Source organism: Pseudoliparis swirei, chromosome 18 (genome assembly GCF_029220125.1).
Source record: "Pseudoliparis swirei isolate HS2019 ecotype Mariana Trench chromosome 18, NWPU_hadal_v1, whole genome shotgun sequence".
Lineage (NCBI taxonomy): Eukaryota > Metazoa > Chordata > Actinopteri > Perciformes > Liparidae > Pseudoliparis > Pseudoliparis swirei.
In genome coordinates, this window is record NC_079405.1 from 6,836,366 (window position 1) to 6,856,518 (window position 20,153).

General features: G+C 39.7%; 1 protein-coding gene across 2 annotated transcripts; it reads left to right on the top strand.

Annotated features, from left to right (window-relative positions):
- The first annotated feature begins 2,498 nt into the window (after positions 1-2,498).
- On the top strand, positions 2,499-14,696 carry LOC130208486 (protein phosphatase 1 regulatory subunit 12B-like). 2 transcript variants are annotated; one of them, XM_056437655.1, is made up of 7 exons: positions 2,499-2,851; positions 8,409-8,425; positions 8,594-8,732; positions 10,674-10,775; positions 11,486-11,524; positions 11,634-11,684; positions 14,310-14,696. In XM_056437655.1, the coding sequence occupies exons 1-7, from the start codon at positions 2,723-2,725 to the stop codon at positions 14,394-14,396; spliced, it is 564 nt and encodes a 187-aa protein (XP_056293630.1). In that variant the 5' UTR covers positions 2,499-2,722; the 3' UTR covers positions 14,397-14,696. The 2 variants fall into 2 exon arrangements, with proteins under 2 accessions (XP_056293630.1, XP_056293631.1); XM_056437656.1 differs by lacking the exon at positions 11,486-11,524.
- The last annotated feature ends 5,457 nt before the right edge of the window (positions 14,697-20,153 follow it).

A 20,153-nucleotide genomic window follows, 5' to 3' on the forward strand; every position in this document is an offset into this window, starting at 1 on the left:
AGACCCGGAAATGGATTTACAATATGTTAATGATGAAGGTTACTGAGAGAGAAGTGTTGATGGAAATGTCACAATTCATGTAAAGTCATTTCAACAAACCTTTTTAGAACTGTTTACAAAAACATTTGATGCAATTTAAAATTATATTAACTACATGTTATCTGTTTATGCATGAAGAGATGAGAGTATAACATGTAAAGTGTGTTTTGCAATATGACTACTTACAACTTGTAATTTAACACACGTACATATGTAATGCTTCTCTCTAAAGTTATTTATGGTCCAAGCATGCTGTACACATGGGTACATATGATTCCATTGGTACATACTGTTCTCTCGTCATGTCACCACCTCTTTGTGAAAAGGTTACAGTGCTATTTCTGCCAGCAGGTGGTGCCTGATTACTACCATAATGATAAAGAAGAATCAACGTGCAGCTTTTTCAAAAAGAAGAGGATATCTGAGTGGTTCATGACTTTTATGTTGTTCAAATAAGGTACATGTTTACTAACAATTAGTATCATATATTAGATCTCTCATACTGTGCATTTAGGGAAAGCTATTGGCACGAATGGAATATGATATTAATAAGTATGTTTTCATTTGTGTATAATCTCCTGAAAATAGGATTCAGTGACTTGTTTTACCTTAGAATGAGCTATTTGTTGGCGAACTGCCACTTCACCACTGGATGTCCCCAGATCCCACATAACTTAAATGCAGATTTCTATTTATTTTATAATTGGGAGTAATTACATGAATCTCTCAGGACAAAACGACAAAAGGGGACCATGATGACTCGTTGGAGACAAGCTGACAGGTATATTTAATGTAGAACAGCTAGCGGGTGTCATAAAGGAAAATAGATTATTTATATGTCTTTAATATGATGATCTCAAACTAAGTAATCTTGTGTATCCAAAAAAAGAAAAAGAAATAAACATAAAGATAAAAACGGAGCCGAACGGACATTCAAAGCAAAGTAGCAGGATGGACTTAGCGGTGGCCATTTGCATGTCTACCATTGCCATTGTGACTCACTTATATACAAAATAAAACGACTTAGGCCTACAGCAAGTCACGATTTCACGACAAAAATGTGCGATGGTGTGGTAACGTTACAAAGCCTAGAGGGCCCGGGGAAAATAGTAACATTGAACGATTTAATGCTTAATCTTTAATCTTGAAACCGTTTAGCAAAGTGCATTGCTATCGCCACATCAATCTATTAATCTTTTAGATAGATTAGATTAGATATCAATTTAGATATCTGAGTAGTTTGCAGCCGGTGCAGGGCGAGGCTTGCTCTGACAGCCAACTCTGGACTCAGGCTGGAAATGGAGACATGGAATTATACATGTGTGTATCGCCGTGTTAAGATGTATTTTTGAGCCATACCAAATATTCTGTGTGAAACTTTACAGTGCAGGCTACTTGATTTGACATATTTGTTTCCCATACCATTTGTATTTACTGCATGATTAACACAGCACTCCCTTTTTCGGAGAATAAATTGCCAAACAAATGACCTGTTCTGACATAATGAATGCAACTGTGTCACGTAACATAGTCAGAAAGGTACATAAACCCTCTTAACTGTCAACACATGCAGCCTCCAGCTTGATCTAATGAGAGAAAAAAACAGGTCTTACCCTCAGCACAGAATATGTGTGCCTTTGACCAACCTGTTGTTTATTTATACACTCTTATCTCAACATAAACATGCCTTGTCCAACTCAACCGTGTGTACTTTTTAATTATACTTCCAGATTTAGCTTCTACCAATTGTTTTAATTAAGGTGTTACCATCTTTTACCGTTTTTTGTTTTGTTGCAGTGGTGGAATATAACAGCTTTACTAAGTACTGTGCTACAGTACATGTGTGTGGTTTCCTGTAACGCTATACTTCATACTCCACTACATTGTTGCATTTTTACTCCACTACATTCTTTTCACAACATTCATTTTTAGTAACTTTGCAGATTCTGATTCAGTATTTATAATCTGATTATATACTTCTAAATCCAAGTAACATTTATAAAAGTAGTTTTGTTGTAGTGCTACTTCTACTTGAGTAAAATATCTGAGTACCTCTTACTAGCTCTCAAAGCTTCCTCTTAGTACAAAAGGAGTAAAACAATCACACATATTTTTAATGCAAAGGAAACTACACTTATAATAAGCACACTTTCCTTTGCATTTCACACATAACCAGCATAGAGTGCTGAGATGTGGATAATCCACACATTATGGAAACAAGTTTCACATTTATATCTTGAGAAACTAAAAGCACCAAGACAGATGATGTTTCCATTTTTGGCTGAATGACCGAGTCCCTTGAGAGCCCTTGTGCACAATACTGCTGTCAAATCCTTGTGTGCAGACACACACACACACACACACACACACACAATCACACACACGATCACACACAATACTGCCCGCCTACTCCCCAGTCCCACCACTTCCTCCACAGCTCTCACATTTGTGCAGTTCTTTCACGCTCATCACATATTCAACGTCTCACCATCAGAGGAAAATCACACTTGCTCACTTAAACGAAGGGAAACAGCCAACGAATTTAACATCAGTCGGTGGATTATGAATTAATCCCCCCCCCCCACCCCTACATCTCTTTTGCTGCTTTTTTGTGTGTTTCAGACCCAAAAAAAGAAGAAGACGTTTTTTTTTTCAGAAGTCCTTTGGACCAAATTACAGCTGCATGCGGAGTCCAGCAGCTTTGGGAGCGATGTCGTCTCTACTTTCTCACAACAAAGATCAGCCACGCATCAGAAAGTCGCTCTCCGACTCTTCTCCAACTTCATCCACTGCCGCCACCAAGAGCCAGAGGGTAAGGCCGGACTGTCTTTAATCTCTCCAGTGTCTGTTTGGTTAGAGGAAATGCCACGGATGACATGTTGCAAACACTAACATTAGAGTTCATTCCCTGTCAAACACACGTCTCCAACGAGCCACAGAGGTATTCCGCTGTGTTTGTATGCTCGGACGTACAATCTGAGTAGCAGCAACATTGTTTACATGCGACAGCTGTTGTTGGAATGCAACTAAGGGTTGTTGTCCAATGTCCTCCAATCCGCTTAGCACCGTCTACTGCACGACCATTATTGCAATAATTTCACAACATAGAAGGATACTTTCTCAAGAGATGGCATAGTCGGTGACTTTTAAAGCTCAAAATATCATTGAAAGCATTTATTTGGCTTCTATAATTGACAATTCATCATATACAAACAGTTATAGATGGGTTTTTTCTATTTATCAGATTTATCAGTGTAATATTTATAAAATCAGGCACTATACGTGTTGGTTAGAATGACACATATTCTTTATTCAACTTGAAATTTTACAAATGTGTTAATTATTTTTTGATTATAAAGTTGTTTTTCGAGATTTTTTAGGGGGATATTTGCCTCCATTCCTATTAGTGTAACACGGGTATTGTGGGGCATTATGTTACATGGTGCGCATCTCGGACCTCTAAGCCCCCCCCCCCCCCAATAAAGATGTATCTCTTCTAACCCTTTGACATGCTTCTAATGGCCCGTAATGACTCACATAACGTGCAACTCTAAGTTGCCTCTTGATGTACAAGAGCGCGCAGGAACGAAACGTGTAAGTGAAACCGAAGAAAGGTTGTAACGAGTTGTTGGGTTTATCTGTAGAATCCACTTGAGAGAGATTAATGGAGAGGCACGGAGAGAGGGATACAGGAAGAGAGAGAGAGAGAAAGAGAGCACGGGGTGAAAGACAGGATGACGGAGACCAGAGAGGAGGAGGGAGAGAGCGCTGAGGACTGGCTTGTGGGAACTCAGACACAGTATTTATGGATGTTTATCTCTCTGCTAGTCCTACGGGAAGCTCACATTTTCCACTTGGGAATAGCTGGTCAGCAAGCAAGAAGTTCCTCTATGGATGTAAAAGGGCTCGGGGACAGCTTAGTGACAGAGTCACATGCACAGGGAAACAAAGCCTGTGTTTCCATCAGCATCTGTTTATAAGTGCTGTCGCCTAATCTAAACCAGAGACTTTTTCCAAGTCTGCACACTGTATATCATTAATTGCCGTTTACCGAGCGTATCCAAGTGTCCAGAGAGAGTCTTGAAGGAGCTGACGTCAGAGTCTGGGGAAGATCCAGAGATCTTGTAAATGTCTGAGCGCGGGCACATCACTGTGTTTACACACAGTGTCTGTCACTGAAAGCCCTGTTCCTCTTGAAAGGAATCCTCTTGCCAGCGCCAAGTTAGATGTGTAACTGCTCGCCGATCTGTTTTTCGCCGGAGTTTACGTGACTGTCACAATAAGGCCCTGTGTTTAAAATAATACACGACCATGCGTAAAGGAACTTCATGTCGTGTCTTAGCAGTTGCGTCAGCAGCAATAAGTAATTCACTGCGTCATTTATTCTGATATATGCTGATGTGTAATCGCTGCTGGCCGGATAATGACCTCTTCTGAGGTAATACACATTGATTTTTAGCATTAGTGAAAGTAATACAAACTGAAAGAGCACGTCATATCAGATTTTTTCTTGCGATTAATATGAGAGCATTTAAAGATGGAGAGGATCGGGTTCAGCAGGTTCAGAGAGAATATATACGGAAACACTGTTTAATATGTAGAAAGTCTCTACATCTTCCGCCGGAGACTGAAAACACACCTTTTCCGACTATATCTGTATTAAAACACAGATTTGCACTTCAGTGGCACTTAAATAGCTCTTATTATGGTATTTTTGTAGTTCGACTATGTTGAGGAAATGTTACTTCATGTATTCTTGTTGTTCTTAGTTGGTACTCTCGGTTGAAATGCACTTCTTGTAAGTCGCTTTGGATAAAAGCGTCTGCTAAATGACATGTCATGTAATGTAATGTAATATCCTCATGACATTTGATCTCCTATGTAAAGCACTTTTTTCTCACTTAATTTTTTTATTTGTTTAGTGATATAAACATAAAACAAGTACAAAAATGTCAGACATAAACATAAACATATATATACACCCATATACATACCCATACACACACATACACACAGACATACATACATATACACACATACATATACACACGCATACATACACACACATATATACACACACACACACATACCCTCCCCTCCCCTCCTCCAAAACAAAACACAAACAACTAGAATGGGCACTCGGTAGAGCGCATACCTTCACACATCACAAGATTGGGCATTGAATTATGAACATTTTGGCATTAGTTGCATGCCAATTGGATACAAATTGACCGTGCTATGGTAAAAAGAAGATTTTGACCTTTTCATGACCTTGACCTTTGACCCGATCGATCCCAAAATCTAATCAAATGGTCCCCGGATAATAACCAATCATCCCACCAAATTGCATGCGATTCGGTTTAATACTTGTTGTGTTATGCGAGTAACACGCATACAAATAAATAAATAAATAGATAAATAAATAAATACACAGCGATCAAAACATAACCTTCCGCATTTTCAATGCGAAGGTAACAACAGCAATTAAAAAAAAAATTTTTTTTAAAGGACAACAACAACAAAAAACAACCCCGGCACCCCCTTAATTATCTTTTACTTGTAAGTGTGTATACACCACCCTGCATCTGTATTTGCAATCCCCTCAAAATCCAAATCTTACCCCTGAGTATTTTACCCCTTGTAAAGCACTTTTTCTCACATCAGCATACCAACATGCTCACAATGACAGCGCTAACATGCTAATGCTAATTAGTACCGAACGCAAAGTACAGCTGCGCCGATGGGGAAGCCATGTTGCAGGTATTTGGACATAAAGCAATAAAGTATTGGACAGAGTGGCTCCATTGTCTGCTATAGTAGACATGACTCTATATCTCAGCCGTTGTAGTTGTAGTTAGTAGTGCTAGTTGTTTGCTATTGAATGTTATACATTGTTACTTTAAGTCAATAGGTTGCTTTAATGTGTCCACACACTTTCATCACAATCCATCCAGAAGTTGGAAGTGGACCGGTCATTTGCTTTCATAGAGCCACGCCAGAAGAGAATATAATAACGTAATCATTTGTAATTGGCAACCCCGGCTCAGAAAAAATGACAAGACTTGCGGTTAATGTTGTAAACAAAATAAAAACGGATAACATAGAGTCTCTGTTATCCGTTTTTATTTTGTAGATTTTTAGTTTTGTAGAGTCTATGTCATCGACTCCACAAAACGTTGTTAGGTTGAGGCAACACAACGACCAAACATCATTCGGTTTAAATTACTTTGAAATTCAAACAAAACAAAACAAAAATGCCACAAAATTACTATTCTGTTAAGTTTAAGCAACAGTATATTTAGGTTAGTCTCTTGGTGAATCCTTTATGACTTTTAAGCTTTCCACCAACCGGACCCTCCTCTCCATGCAGACTTCTACAGGCTCATTTGAAAATTATAATAATCCTTTACAAACCCAATTATATGATTTATGTAATTCATAAATTCTGGCATTCGGAGTCACCAGATGAAACCCAAATTGAAAACCTATGGGAGCTGGTGGATCATGTGTTAGCCAGCACTCTCTGCCATCATCATCATCATCATCATCATCATCATCATCATCATCATCATCATCAAAACCGCTAAATAAGGAAACATGTAGTGAAAGAATATTGTTCACTGTTTTCCACTGTGGCTCAACACCTTATTAAGACACTTTATGTTACTTTCATTTGTCAACTATCTGCAGCTGCATCCCTCTTACCGGCGACGGAGGAACTAAACCTTTGTCCCTCGTCGTCATCAAGCTACAATTTATCATTTCTTTCAGAGAGTTTTCATTGTCGAGCTGTTGTTCTTCTCTCCCGAGTGAAAACCTCTGACGAAGGAAACCGCAGAACCCTTCGAACTTCAGCAGGCAATAATGAACACATTGTGAAAGCCACCGCCAGAACTATTACCTTTTTTGGATGTGTTTAGTTATCTCTGCTTGTCAGTTTATTTCAGAGATCACTTCCTCTCTCCTTCTTTGACTCGGCTTGGTATTTCAGAGCGCCATAAACTTTTCTTGGAAAACTAGAAGGAAAAAAAAGAAAGTCTTTCATGGGGAATTCCTGCATGGTAAAGTCACTTCAAAGAGCCACTGAGCTCGGCTTTCTAGATCTTTTGATAACGAATGTACTTGCTGACATTGCACACGTCATAAGATATCTCCCGTGTGCATAGTAACGGCGTGTTTATAACTTTACGGAGAGGAAATGATCGACTTTGGTACGAATGAGGACCTCGTTCGTTAAGCTGCGTGACGTCGTTACTCGTGCAGTAACGAGCATCCAGAAGAGCGGTCACGATGGGATTGCGTGACTTGTTTATGCCATTGTAACGTTTGAATTTGGGACTAAGCTTAAACCTTTGGTGAAAAAATCAGGAAGGTCCTCACAGAAATAACGTGGATTGAAATTGGCAACCAAATATCTTCAATAATAAAATGTCCTACTCAGCTCAATCCTCTCATATGTATCCTCGGCCTACACCAGGGGTCGGGAACCTATGGCTCTTCCGGTGACAGTAAATGGCTCCCAGACAATTTTGAGTTTAAAAAAAAAAAAGAATTCTCTATCGCGCCAGATTACAGCAGAAGTAATGTAAGGTCCCTTTTCTTAAAGACATCTTTGTTCTTTTATTAAACTAAACGTCTGCTATTGATCGTCTCTACACAGCAGCATGTCACTTCTGTCTCTACGTGTCGCGTTAACACTTCTCGGCTCGCCCCCCGTAGCATCATGCAGCACCAGAAGTCGCATTACAATTATACGTTAAAAATACTATATGGCTCTCAATGAAATATATTTAGAAATATTTGGCTTTTATGGCTCTCCCATTCAAAAAGGTTCCTGACCCCCTGGCCTACACTCTGCCTCCCCTGTATGAAACAGACAGGAGGAGAATCCTCAGTTTTCTATGGGACTGCGCTCGATTGTCTATCCTACACCACACCATCTGCTTAGTTGGCCCCACAATGTCCGATAACTGCTGCCATTGGAAAGACTCACGCATGTTCTCCAAAGAGACATGAACGGGTTCTTTTCTGTCTGGAACCCTTTTATGGATTTTATTAGCGAGGACTATGCCGAAATCATAAGAAGAGGCTTCGCAATCTTGGGACCCAAGTGACTCTGTGAATGAATGGTTATAGTAGGTTCAATATGGAGGATGATGATTTATGTTTGTGTTTTTATTTTTTTATTTTCTCCTTGTCTGATTGTTCGTATAGTTGGTTGTTATGCTGGTAAGTCATTTTAATTCATTCGTTGTTGTTTTTGGTTGTCTGATGTAACTTGTAAAAACTTTTAATAAAATTATTGAAAGAAAGAAATAACATGATTATGGTCAGATAGACGGTTCTAAAACGTTTCTCCTCTCTTTCAGCACGAGAGACTGTCGAGGTAAGCAACTTTAATTCACTCCATAAATATACAGAAGACATTTAATATCCCTAGAGAGACAGAGAGAAGTAAAACAAAACCGGGATGTCTCAGCGACATTAAACTGTGACAGCAACTGAGCTCAACCTCAGTGTTGAATCGTCCGTAACACCTCTCTTCTGTTTTCAGACTGAGCTCGTCTGGATCCTCGGACGTCTCCAACGACACGTCGACAAACCACGCCGAGTCCTACTTCCTGCGGCGAGAGAACAGGCTGTCTGCGAGGAAACGGGCCGAAGAGGAGGCTGCAAACAACGACTATAAGAAGGCAGGTGTTGCTCTTTGCATGTCGATGAAACTCAGAGGGACTGATGTTTTTGAACTCACAAAGGAGCTACGTTTGACAATCAATGAACTCGCTTCAAGAATCTGCTTTTAAACTCAACCAGTGGTTTACACGGCGGCTAAAACGCCCGCCTGTAAATAGACTACAAGATGGCCCACCCAGAGATTTCAAAATAAAAGTACACAACTAAATGTTACATGAACCAGTAGAGCAGAAACAAACGTGTCATTTAATTCAATTCAATTCAATTCAATTCAGTTTATTTGTATAGCCCAATTTCATAAATTACAAATGTGTCTCTCGTGCTTTACAATCTGTACACAAAGACATCCCCCCAAAAAAAACCCTCACATCGGAAAAAAAAAAATAAAAAAATAGGGGAAAAAAGAAAAAGAAACTGGGAGAGAGCAAGAGAGAAGGATCCTCCCTCCTGGAGGAGGATGGATAGATGCAATGTGTACAGAAGGACAGAGGATAAGTTAAAATATACAACAGATGATGATGATATGTATGAATAGTTCATAGTAGGCATATTCCATATGGAGACCTCCACGATCCAGGGCATCAGGCAGATGGGGAGAGGAGGGAGGAGGAGTGGGGCAGGAAGGGACAGGTGAGTGTGCAGGAGAAGGAGGACCAGCAGATCCACGATCCAGATCAGGCAGGCAGAGGGATCGATGCCCCGGTCGAGGGGTCCGAGTGGCCAGGAGACGAAAAACAAAAAAGGAAAACGGGAGAGAAGAGAGAGAGTAGATGGAGATTGAGAGATGAAAATTAAAGAGAGAAAGAAGAGGAGAGGTATACTCAGTGCATCCTAAAGCCTATAGCCTATAGCAGCATATCAGCTGGTCCACAGGAAATACCTTGGCATGAAGTTCTGTGGATGATCATTTATTGTTCTCCTTGATTAAGCAACGATTCCTGATATATTCCAATTTCTCAAATAACAATTCAATATCTTTGGCTTTTCTGACTGTTGGCATTTTTTACAGTTTTCTGATGTTTTATATATATTTTTGTATAATATAATTTTCTGATGCTTTATATATATATGTATTTAAAAATATATGTTTTTCACAGTTTTCAGATTTTTATAGACTTTTATTTGTAAATGAAAATCTCAAATAGAATCGTATCAACCCAGTCGGGGACCCCACGGACTATCACAAACATGTACATATCCCTGCATAACACTCTTTAAATGTATTGCATCTATGTCGTCACCATGTTTATTGTTATGCACCAAATCCCGAGGCAGATTCCTTGTATGTGCAAACGTACTTGGCAATAAACCAATTCTGATCCGTAGCTTAATAAACGAAGATGTTGTTTTTGCTTGAAGTTCATATCAGTGAATAAAGAAAGTGACAAGTTAAAAACAGGACCAATAGTCGACAGCCATGCTAGCTCTCTGATGCTGCATCACAATGATGCTCCCAATGGCAATGCTAACATGGCAATGCTAACATGACAATGCTATAATGACAATTCTAACATAAAAATGCTAACATATGGATACACATTCACCCAGCTCACCATCAGCTGAGACTGATGACAAAAAAGCAACTCGTCAATAAAACCAATTGTACCATGGAAATGGTGGATACCTGTAGAAACCTGTGTGCCAACCAGATATTTAGATAGTCCAGTGGATGTTTACCTGTTGATTGAAATTGATAAACTCTCAGGGAATAAACAAAGTAAGTAGGATTTGCGGCGACATGGATATCTGTACCACATTTCACAGAAGACAATGTTGAGATAAATCTCGACCTCGTGCTCAACAACGAAACCAAAATCATGAGTTGCGTATTAACTGCGGAAAACTCCCACGCCAACGCTGTTGACGCCAATGTTTGTTAGTCTGTGTTCTGTGAAAACAATCAATCGCTCCCTTTTTGCTAACAAGATTATATTTTGTAGATGTATGAAAAGGCACTGGCCACCAATCAAAGGCTGAAGTCCAGGCTGGAAACAAGTAAACAGGAACTGGCCATGATTCAGGACCAGCTGCAAAGAGCACAGGTACGGCACACCCGGTCCAGACTCATGGAGGGAAGGATGGAAACCTGAAAATGAACCTGAACGTTTCTGCAAGTCACTATTCAGACTATTCAATTCAATTCAATTCAATTTATTTATTTGTATAGCCCAATTTCACAAATTACAAATTTGTCTCGGAGTGCTTTACAATCTGTACACATAGACATCCCTGCCCCAAAACCTCACATCGGATCAGGAAAAACTCCCAAATAACCCTTCAGGGGGAAAAAAGGGAAGAAACCTTCAGGAAAGCAACAGAGGAGGATCCCTCTCCAGGATGGACAGAACAATAGATGTAATGTGTACAGAAGGACAGATTTAGAGTTTAAATACATTCAATGAATATGACAGAGTGTATGAATAGTTGGTAGTAGGCATATTCCACGATGGAGACCTCCACGATCCATCAGGCAGATGGAGGTAGAGAGGATATTCTTGTCAGCGCACATAGAAATGTCTCTGATACATTCTCATGGTGATATGAATGCTGTAATGGGGGAGAAATGTGACATGACAGATAGCCGTTATACAAGGACGCTGCAATTTTGCAACAATAACAGGGAGAGTTTTGTGTGCAGACTGTGGCTATATTGGATAGACACGAGACGCTTGTGCTCACCGTTATGAAAATAATGGTACAGCTTCAAGGCGTTGCACTGTAATCTTTTCGTAATAACCTTTCATTTATGCAGAAGGATTGTGGCTCCAACAGGCTTGAGACAGAAAAAAAGGTCTGAACTCAGGATTATGCAAATACTTTCAAACATTTACAGTTTTTATTCAAAGTGTGGTTCATAATTTACAATGTCAATTACCTTTTTTGAATGTTATTTTCGATAGGAAAGTCGGTGTCTACAAAAGAAGATATCAGATATGGAAGAACAGATAAAGGTATTTTTTTTAAACACTTGTTTTTTCACATTCAATCTCCTTCCAGAGTATACATATTTAACGATTTTGCGGAATCCGTTCCACGGCAGCTCATTTGACACGAGGAAAACAACCAACAATCAAATCCGAAACGTTGTAAAGTGTCCATGCAGGGACGTTAGCTGCTCGGTCTGCGGTGGTTGTCGCTGACATCATTTGTCACCATTATGCTCCGCCGGCTGTGGAATGTGTGAGCGGTCTGACACTGCAGCGAGCGAGCCATCAGTATTCGTCTGCAGCCTAACGCCTCGCAGATGTCTGCTGTGTTTTGCCCGAGAGGAAGCAAACAGAAACCTCTTGTTATCTGTGAATGAGAGGTCTCAACAAACACGGGATGCTGGTTGGTAAATAGATACCCACAACAGAGAAGCACTGTTGTTGAGTGTATTTAAATGAGCAGGTATGTTCCAGTTGTGTCCACTGGACAGATGATGTGTGTGTTTGTGTGTGTATGAGATCGGATTTGTTCTAATCTGCCCAGATATATTTCGACTAGATTTTACTTTTCGTGTGGAGGTAAGGTCCCTTCTGGTTTAGTCCTTCTGGATTCAGTTAAAGGGTTAAAGAGACAAACTGAGATGGTCTTCCAAAGTTACAAAAGTCGGTTTTCTTCATCTCTTCAATGCAACAATACAACAACAACAACGAGAACGGGCACTCGGTAGAGCGCATACCTTCGTATATCACAAGATTGGGCATTGAATTATGAACATTTTGGCATTAGTTGCATGCTAATTACCTTCGCATTGAAAATGCCGGAAGGTTATGTTTTGATCGCCGTGTATTTATTTATTTATTTATTTATTTGTATGCGTGTTATTCGCAAAACTCAAAAAGTATTGAACCAAATCGCATGAAATTTGGTGGGATGATTGTTTATTATCCGGGGACCAGTTGATTAGATTTTGGGATCGATCGGGCCAAAGGTCAAGGTCAAAGGTCATGAACAGGTCAAATCTTCTTGAATCACATGGAATTTGGTGGGATGATTGGTTATTATCCGGGGACCATTTGATTAGATTTTGGGATCAATCGGGTCAAAGGTCAAGGTCAAGGTCATGGAAAGGTCAAAATCTTTTTTTTACCATAGCACGATACATTTTTGTCCAATTGGCATGCAACTAATGCCAAAATGTTCATAATTCAATGCCCAATCTTGTGATATGCGAAGGTATGCGCTCTACCGAGTGCCCGTTCTAGTTGGATATAAATTGACCGCGCTATGGTAAAAATACCTTTTCATGACCTTGACCAGTGGTCCCCAAACTACGGCCCGCGGGCCGAATCCGGCCCGCCTCCCCATTTGGACCGGCCCCCTGAACAATAGCAGAGACGCGTTCCGATTTATTATTTTTTTCACCTGGCCCGCTGCCGTTAAGATTGCAGTGAGACGCGGAGAAAATGTGAAGTGGTGCTCTTCGCAATAGAACATCTTTGATGGGACGTGTCGTGTCTCGGCCAATCAGCGTTCAGATGTCCACAGCGTTTGGGAAGTTAGGTTAGCTTGAATGTTCGTCCGCTACATCTGCTGCTGTCACGCTGCACGGTGTAGCAATACTAACAAAGTACCCGTACGTTAAAAACGATGTGATTTAGCATCGCTCCGTTAAATGCTGTCTGCACGCGCAGCGCTCACAGCGAGTGGCGCGCGCATCGCTCAGCCGGGATGCACGCACACAGGTGAGCACATTCTCACTAGCACCCCCCCCCCTCCTCCCCCCCGGCTGGCCCTCCAGCAGACAAGGCAAACGTTATGTGGCCCTCTTAGGAAAAAGTTTGGGGACCCCTGACATTGACCTTTGACCCGCTCGATCCCAAAATCTAATCAAATGGTCCCCGGATAATAACCAATCATCACACCAAATTTCATGCGATTCAAGAAGATGTTGACCTTTTTCATGACCTTGACCTTGACCTTTGACCCGATCGATCCCAAAATCTAATCAAATGGTCCCCGGATAATATCCAATCATCCCACCAAATTTCATGCGATTCGGTTTAATACTTTTTGAGTTATGCGAATAACACGCACGCACGCATACAAATACACGCCGATCAAAACATTACCTTCCGCATTTTCAATGCGAAGGTAATAACAAAAGTGTTGCTCCTGGAGACACAGAAAGGGTGTTTTGGATGAAAAAGACAGTAACTTTGGACTCACTTGATTCTTTCTGCAAAGGACTGATGAAGCCCCATGTAAAAATCAGAATACATTCTTATTTTGTTTATTGGCCCAACGTGTTATAGTAATGGAGGTGGGAAATGTGTTAATCAAAACCAGCATTGTGTGCATGGCATATGAAAATACCACCAAAATATGGATTGACTTCAAAACTTCAAATAAAACTCAAATCCCCAAAAATGAGCTGTACAGTTTTCACATGGCAACATTCGCAGACAGCATGTGAGGTAAACCTGCAGTCTAATCAAAGGCAAACTATGCAGGAATTTTCACTTCCTGTGTGTTCCATGTTTTCTTTTCTTCTACATGTTCCACCCGGCACAACGAGCCCTCCAGGTTATGAGGTTATGAGCAACATGTCAATTCACATCTGTGCCCATTGTCTCGTGCTCTTTCTTCAGGTCAAAGGAGAGCTGAAGGTGGAAAACCAGAGACTGAAGGACGAGAATGGAGCTTTAATCCGGGTTATCACGAAACTGTCCAAGTGAGACGTGAAGCGGGAAGGACGAGAAGAAGAGGGACGCATACCAAAGACCATCTCCATCCCGGCATTGTTCTCACATTCATCCGATCCTCTGACAGAATGTATGCTCGTAGTTTTGTAATGTTGGAAACTAACATTTGCAGGGATTAAGACACATTTTACATCAGATGTGAAAGGGTCACGTTACCGTACTGTATCTAACGTAGTAGCACATTCTTTGACAGAAAATATATTAAATTAAATTTCATATTGTGTACTCGTATAACATATTTCTACATAAAGGCGAACGCCAACACGACCACTGCATGTGTTTCTCTCTTCTGTTTTTGCATGAACAAACTTAAAGTAAAGCATTTATAAAATTGCGTACCCACATACATATATGGACAAAATATTGCAGGTATTTCCACGTGGGTATTTCCATGGAAAGTGTTTTTTTTTTTTTTACATTCCATATGCAGACCTTGATAATCAGCTCTGAGGTATCGGGGACAGCGGATGATGGATGAGCTACATTTCTCAGGCGCGTGGGAGCGTCTTCTCTGAATCAAGAGCTTTACCTTGAAGTATGATGTCACAATGACAGCCTCAATACCTGCAATAAACTATTACATCATAAATAATACCCCAAAAATTGCATCAAATGTGTCAGCGCTACAGCAAAATCAGACTTACCGGTTTAAAAATATATGAATCCAGGGATGAAAACTCACGAAACAAACTCACCACAAGGTGTTAGTCCATGAAGTATCGCGGTTGTGGAGCTTCCAATCGCATGGAGATCGTGATCTTCATTTCTCTCTTATGTGGGAATTTCCCCATAAATTTGAGCTTGATCATAACAAACGAGAACTCATTCTCATGAAAGCTTTATAAGCCCCACTAGCCATAACTCATCTTCTAAATTACATCCAGAAGATTTAATGAGCATCATTAATATTCTTAGATTCACGGGACCCCTGTCTGAATGTTGTTGTCACTGCTGTTTATTATTAGTTTAGATAAGAATATAGCATTACTAATTTGAAGAAGAACCATCAAATAAGTTTTTAGGGAGCATATAATGTCATGCATAATATCCTAAACTCAGATTAACACAGATGTCAGAGAAGTGGCTATAATCTGTGCTCCTCAACACTCTTCAAGGTATTTTCTCTTACGCTGCATATGCTGCCACCCACTGACCGAAAGGGGAAAACACACCCTCTGACCCATTTACACACCACACAGGACGAGTCTACTTAAAATGCCTTTATTTCCTATGGTTACATTTTCACAACACACAGACATGTCCTGACCACATCCCATATTTTGGATTTCCTTGAGTAATTCAGTTCTACATAGAGCGACATATAAGTACAAGTTTTGTGGTCTTTTTGTTTCGTTTTTTTTTGGCTGTAAAACATGGATTTTGTATGGAAATAAATCATGCAGATCACACAAAGGCACAACTATTGACACACCTCTACAACAAGACAAAAACTAGAGTCAAGAGAGACGTCCGAGCGTTTTGCCCTTTGTCTCCGTTGCTGTGAAAGTGAATGCCTGATGGAGGAGGTAGGATGGCGATCAGGTCTTCTGTATCATGGCATTAGAGGACTAAAGAGGAACCGTTATTAAAGCAGCAGGTTGGCAGTATTGCATTGCGAATGATGTTCTGCTCTGTTTGGGTCTGCTCTGTGCTTAGCGAGCCCGTTAGACCCAGGAAGACGGGGATTTTATTGCCTGCATTGCAGAAAGTGAGAGACTCGTATACAGTCCATTAACTGAACACCAATAAACAAATACGGGTTCTATTGGTCCTATGGCAAATACACGAAAATAGGAGACAGAATCTGATGGCAGCTCATATATATATATGTATATATATTATTTTCCACAATGCGACCCAGGTCATCTTTTCCTTGGGTCATAAAATAAACTCACTCTACACACACATATGTGTATATATATATATATATATATATATTTGGATATATGGATATATATATATATATACATATATCCAAATATATATATATGTATATATATATACATATATCCATATATATATATATATATATATATATATATACACATATGTGTGTGTAGAGTGAGTTTATTTAATGACCCAAGGAAAAGATGACCTGGGTCGCATTGTGGAAAAGAATAATGTAGCATATTGAATGGAGTGTGTGTGTGTGTGTGTGTGTGTGGTGTATTTCAAAGAGAGAAAACTATACATTACACCCTGAAAGATGGACTGTCATGAAGATTGCGTTCATCTTCATGCACTTTGTTGTAAATGACGGTTTATCTACCAGTAAAGTGACAGTGACTCAAAAATAGAAAGAAAAGCACACAGGGGTAAACAAGTCCCCCACATTAGAAATGCCATGGTAACAGACAGCATCAATATCTCGAGAGCATGCGACAGTGACACAAAACCAGCTCATCCCATTGCAATCCATTAGTCAAACTGCGTGTTCACTCATGAAGGGACATTTGGAATGAAAAGATTATTGATTGCCAAATTACATAACTGGAGCTCCTCTGCATCAATAATATGCAGCAATAATGTTTCACAGAACTAATCCAGTGAAACAATAGTAATAATAAACTATAAGGACATTAAAAATAAAGGTGTGTTTAGTTTATCAGCAGATTACTGACTCATTTCATATGGTAAAACGTATAATTAGAGAGGATAGCAGGTTTATTTGAATAGCAATAAGATGTGAAGGTACAGTTTAATGAAGTATGGATGGAAAAATGAGCTATAAGTCAATTAAGTCATCCAATGTGTCTACATTTAATACACTTTAATAGACTTTACACCCATCTGGCAGGAGTAGATGAAGGAAACACTTACGGTACACTGAGATAAAAAAAATCGAGAAGCAAATATTCTCCTTTTTTTGAAATATATACAGTCCACTGGTCAGCGACCAACACATACTGTATATCAAGTGCAAGCAGAAATTAATAATAATTACATAATGTGTAGCCCAAGCATATCGTAACATATCGCACAGCACAGAGGACAGACGGTGACAGAAAATCAGACAACCATGCAGGATTGATATTACGGGAGCGGAGACACAAAGCCACCCTGCTTCTGTCCCGGGTGTTAAAGGGAGCCTGTGAACCCTAACATGGATTATTCACACACATTCAGTCCCATTCAGCAAAAATACATACTCTTTGCAGTCAATGCATACTCTTTTTTTTTTTTTACTTACTTTATTATCAAAAGTGACACAGAACACAAACACACATACACATTATAATTATGGTTCCTCTTTAAAACATGCTACTATTTACATCATCTTGTGAGTACATGCTGTAGCCTATTAACAAATTTGCGCAATGCATAATGTCAACATTAGGGAGGAATAGTACTGTGCATGGACCAGTCAGTGTGCTGCTGTTCACCCTCCTGCAGAATTATTGTTATTTATGTTTTTACTTCTGGAGATTATATGTGGCCTCTTGTAGAAGCAAGAAAGGCTGAACACCTAATTCCAAAATGTAATCACAAATAATACTTGACATTGAAATGTATATACCACTGAGATCAGATCATTTACATGTTTCACTTTGAAAATCATCTTTGAATTCACATGGTTTGAAATTCCCTCTCTGACGTAGATTTTTTAAACTTTTCATTCTCATAAATAGTTAAAGTATGTTTATTGTAAAGTGTCTAATCTGAGCTTTTCTTTTGGTGATTATATTATTGACAACATGTGACCAAGTTCCCCTCCATCTGCCAGTTATTTTGAAATATAAATGTGATATAATATCTGTTTTTTAATCAAGATGTTCTTAGTTTTTCTACTTGAACAGATCCTGGATGATCATTTTCTAATTCTCACTTAAACTATCAGGTTTTTGTGACCAAAACATACTAAATAATGCACATTTCTAGGTTCATTTCACTGGATTTATTCCTTTTTGTTAATTTGATCAAATAATAATTTCCTTCAGTTTTCAGGTTCAACCTTTAAGATTTCGAGGCGCCTGAAAGAGCTTGACTTGAATTTTAAGATCAAAGGTAAGCAAATGAAATGTAGCAATTCCATTTTAGTTTAATGTGAATTCATTTTGTGAATTGAACACAAAAATATATCAATTAGTCTTTGAAATTTCAATGCGAGTGGGGGGGGGGGGGGATTGAAACGTATGTTTCCACGTAAAACATGTCAATCCTATAAAATCAGTGGTATGAACATTATTCAGTAGGATTGGAACTTGAAGTCAAACTGAAGATATTTAAATCCAGACGGTCTCTTTCTGGCCTCTGCACATCAGCCCAACACAGTCTGCTCGTGACGAAGTCGTACCTTCATGTCGCAGCACTTTGGCTCCTGGTTTACGAAGCTTGTGGCCGATGAGCGAGCGAGCGATCGAAACAACATGAAATACTGCGAGGCATGATACATGCTAGATTCTGCAGCTGTATTTGGTTCAAGCAAAAAATGGTCCAGGATATGTTTATTGTATTATATGTTTTTGATGGAACACCTGCCCTGTAGGGACGTATACAAACCGGCTGTTCTGCACATGATTTCTCGCTCTCCTAAAAAGTGCAGCTACATCTTATATTTCACATTCGGGTTCTCTATAAAAACATCTTGTCTCCTGTAAGTGTTGAAGTGTACTGCGGTATGTTTTCTAAGCTGCGACATTCGTCAAAGAAAGATATGTAGTCCGTTAAAGTGGGTATCAAAACAAAAACAAAACAAAGGTTCGATGGCACTGTTTTAAGGAAGCAAGAGCAGAATCTAAAAGAAGCATCGTCATGATTGGTTGGAACATCATTGATGAGCCTTCCAATAGCCGTACTTTGTCCACAGATAAGTAAGGGTTTACATCCAGGTGGTCAACACGGCTCAAGACGGATTCCAGATGGCACATTCACAGTGTCCCTGACGACTTTTGAATGACAATTTTTTTTTATTTTTGAATAAAAAAAGAATGATGCTTACTGTATTTGTCAAAGTGTCACGTCAGGAAAAGGCACCCTTGTATTCCTGTCCTACATTAGATCTGCGTGAGGACGCAGACGTGTGTGTTGAACCTAAATGCATAGATGTGCCTTCGCGGCAACACGAAACCAGCAACTTAAAAACAACGATTCCAAACTGTGTTCTTCTACTGAGCCGATCGAAACGGAGACAATCATTGATGCAGATTTATCTTGAAAATATATATCGCAACATGGATCGTTGCGTTCAGTGACCATGACCTCATTCATTCTCAATTATATATTTTTGCATGAATAGACTTAAACAGACTCTATGCAGGAAATAACCCAATACTACAGTACTTTCTATTGCAAGTTATAGCACACTTATTAGCAAGATACAATACTGGGCGTGGTGTATGCAGAGCAGCGGGGAGGTTTGGGAAGCATGCCCTATAAACTAAAGCTTTATTTCCAGCATTGTCTTTACCAAGACTTTCCTTCAGTGTCAGCACCCTAGGAATCAGTTTCTAAGTCGACAGTCGATTTCATTCGTGAACCAGTCACTCAATAACTCAACGCCACTCTTCCCCCAGCAAACCACCACCATGTGTGAAATGTGAAGCTTAAAAAGAGTTCGGGTTTTTTTCGACTTAACCATGAATGAGCGGATATTTCTAAGATGTCTCTTTTTTTGCTGAGCCAGGTTTCTTGACGAGAAGTCACGTGTTAAGTCATGGGTTTCATGCAAAGTAGGGGGGGCGTGGTTTGGATTTCTGAGTTAGTGCATCGGCTGGTGGTCGGTGGAGCACG

Coding starts and splice junctions, on each gene's coding strand:
- LOC130208486 (XM_056437655.1), top strand. CDS start 2,723: ATGCGGAGTCCAGCAGCTTTGGGAGCGATGTCGTCTCTACTTTCTCAC. Junction 10,776..11,485: donor ACCAGCTGCAAAGAGCACAG/GTACGGCACACC, acceptor TCATTTATGCAG/AAGGATTGTGGCTCCAACAG. Junction 11,525..11,633: donor GGCTTGAGACAGAAAAAAAG/GTCTGAACTCAG, acceptor TATTTTCGATAG/GAAAGTCGGTGTCTACAAAA.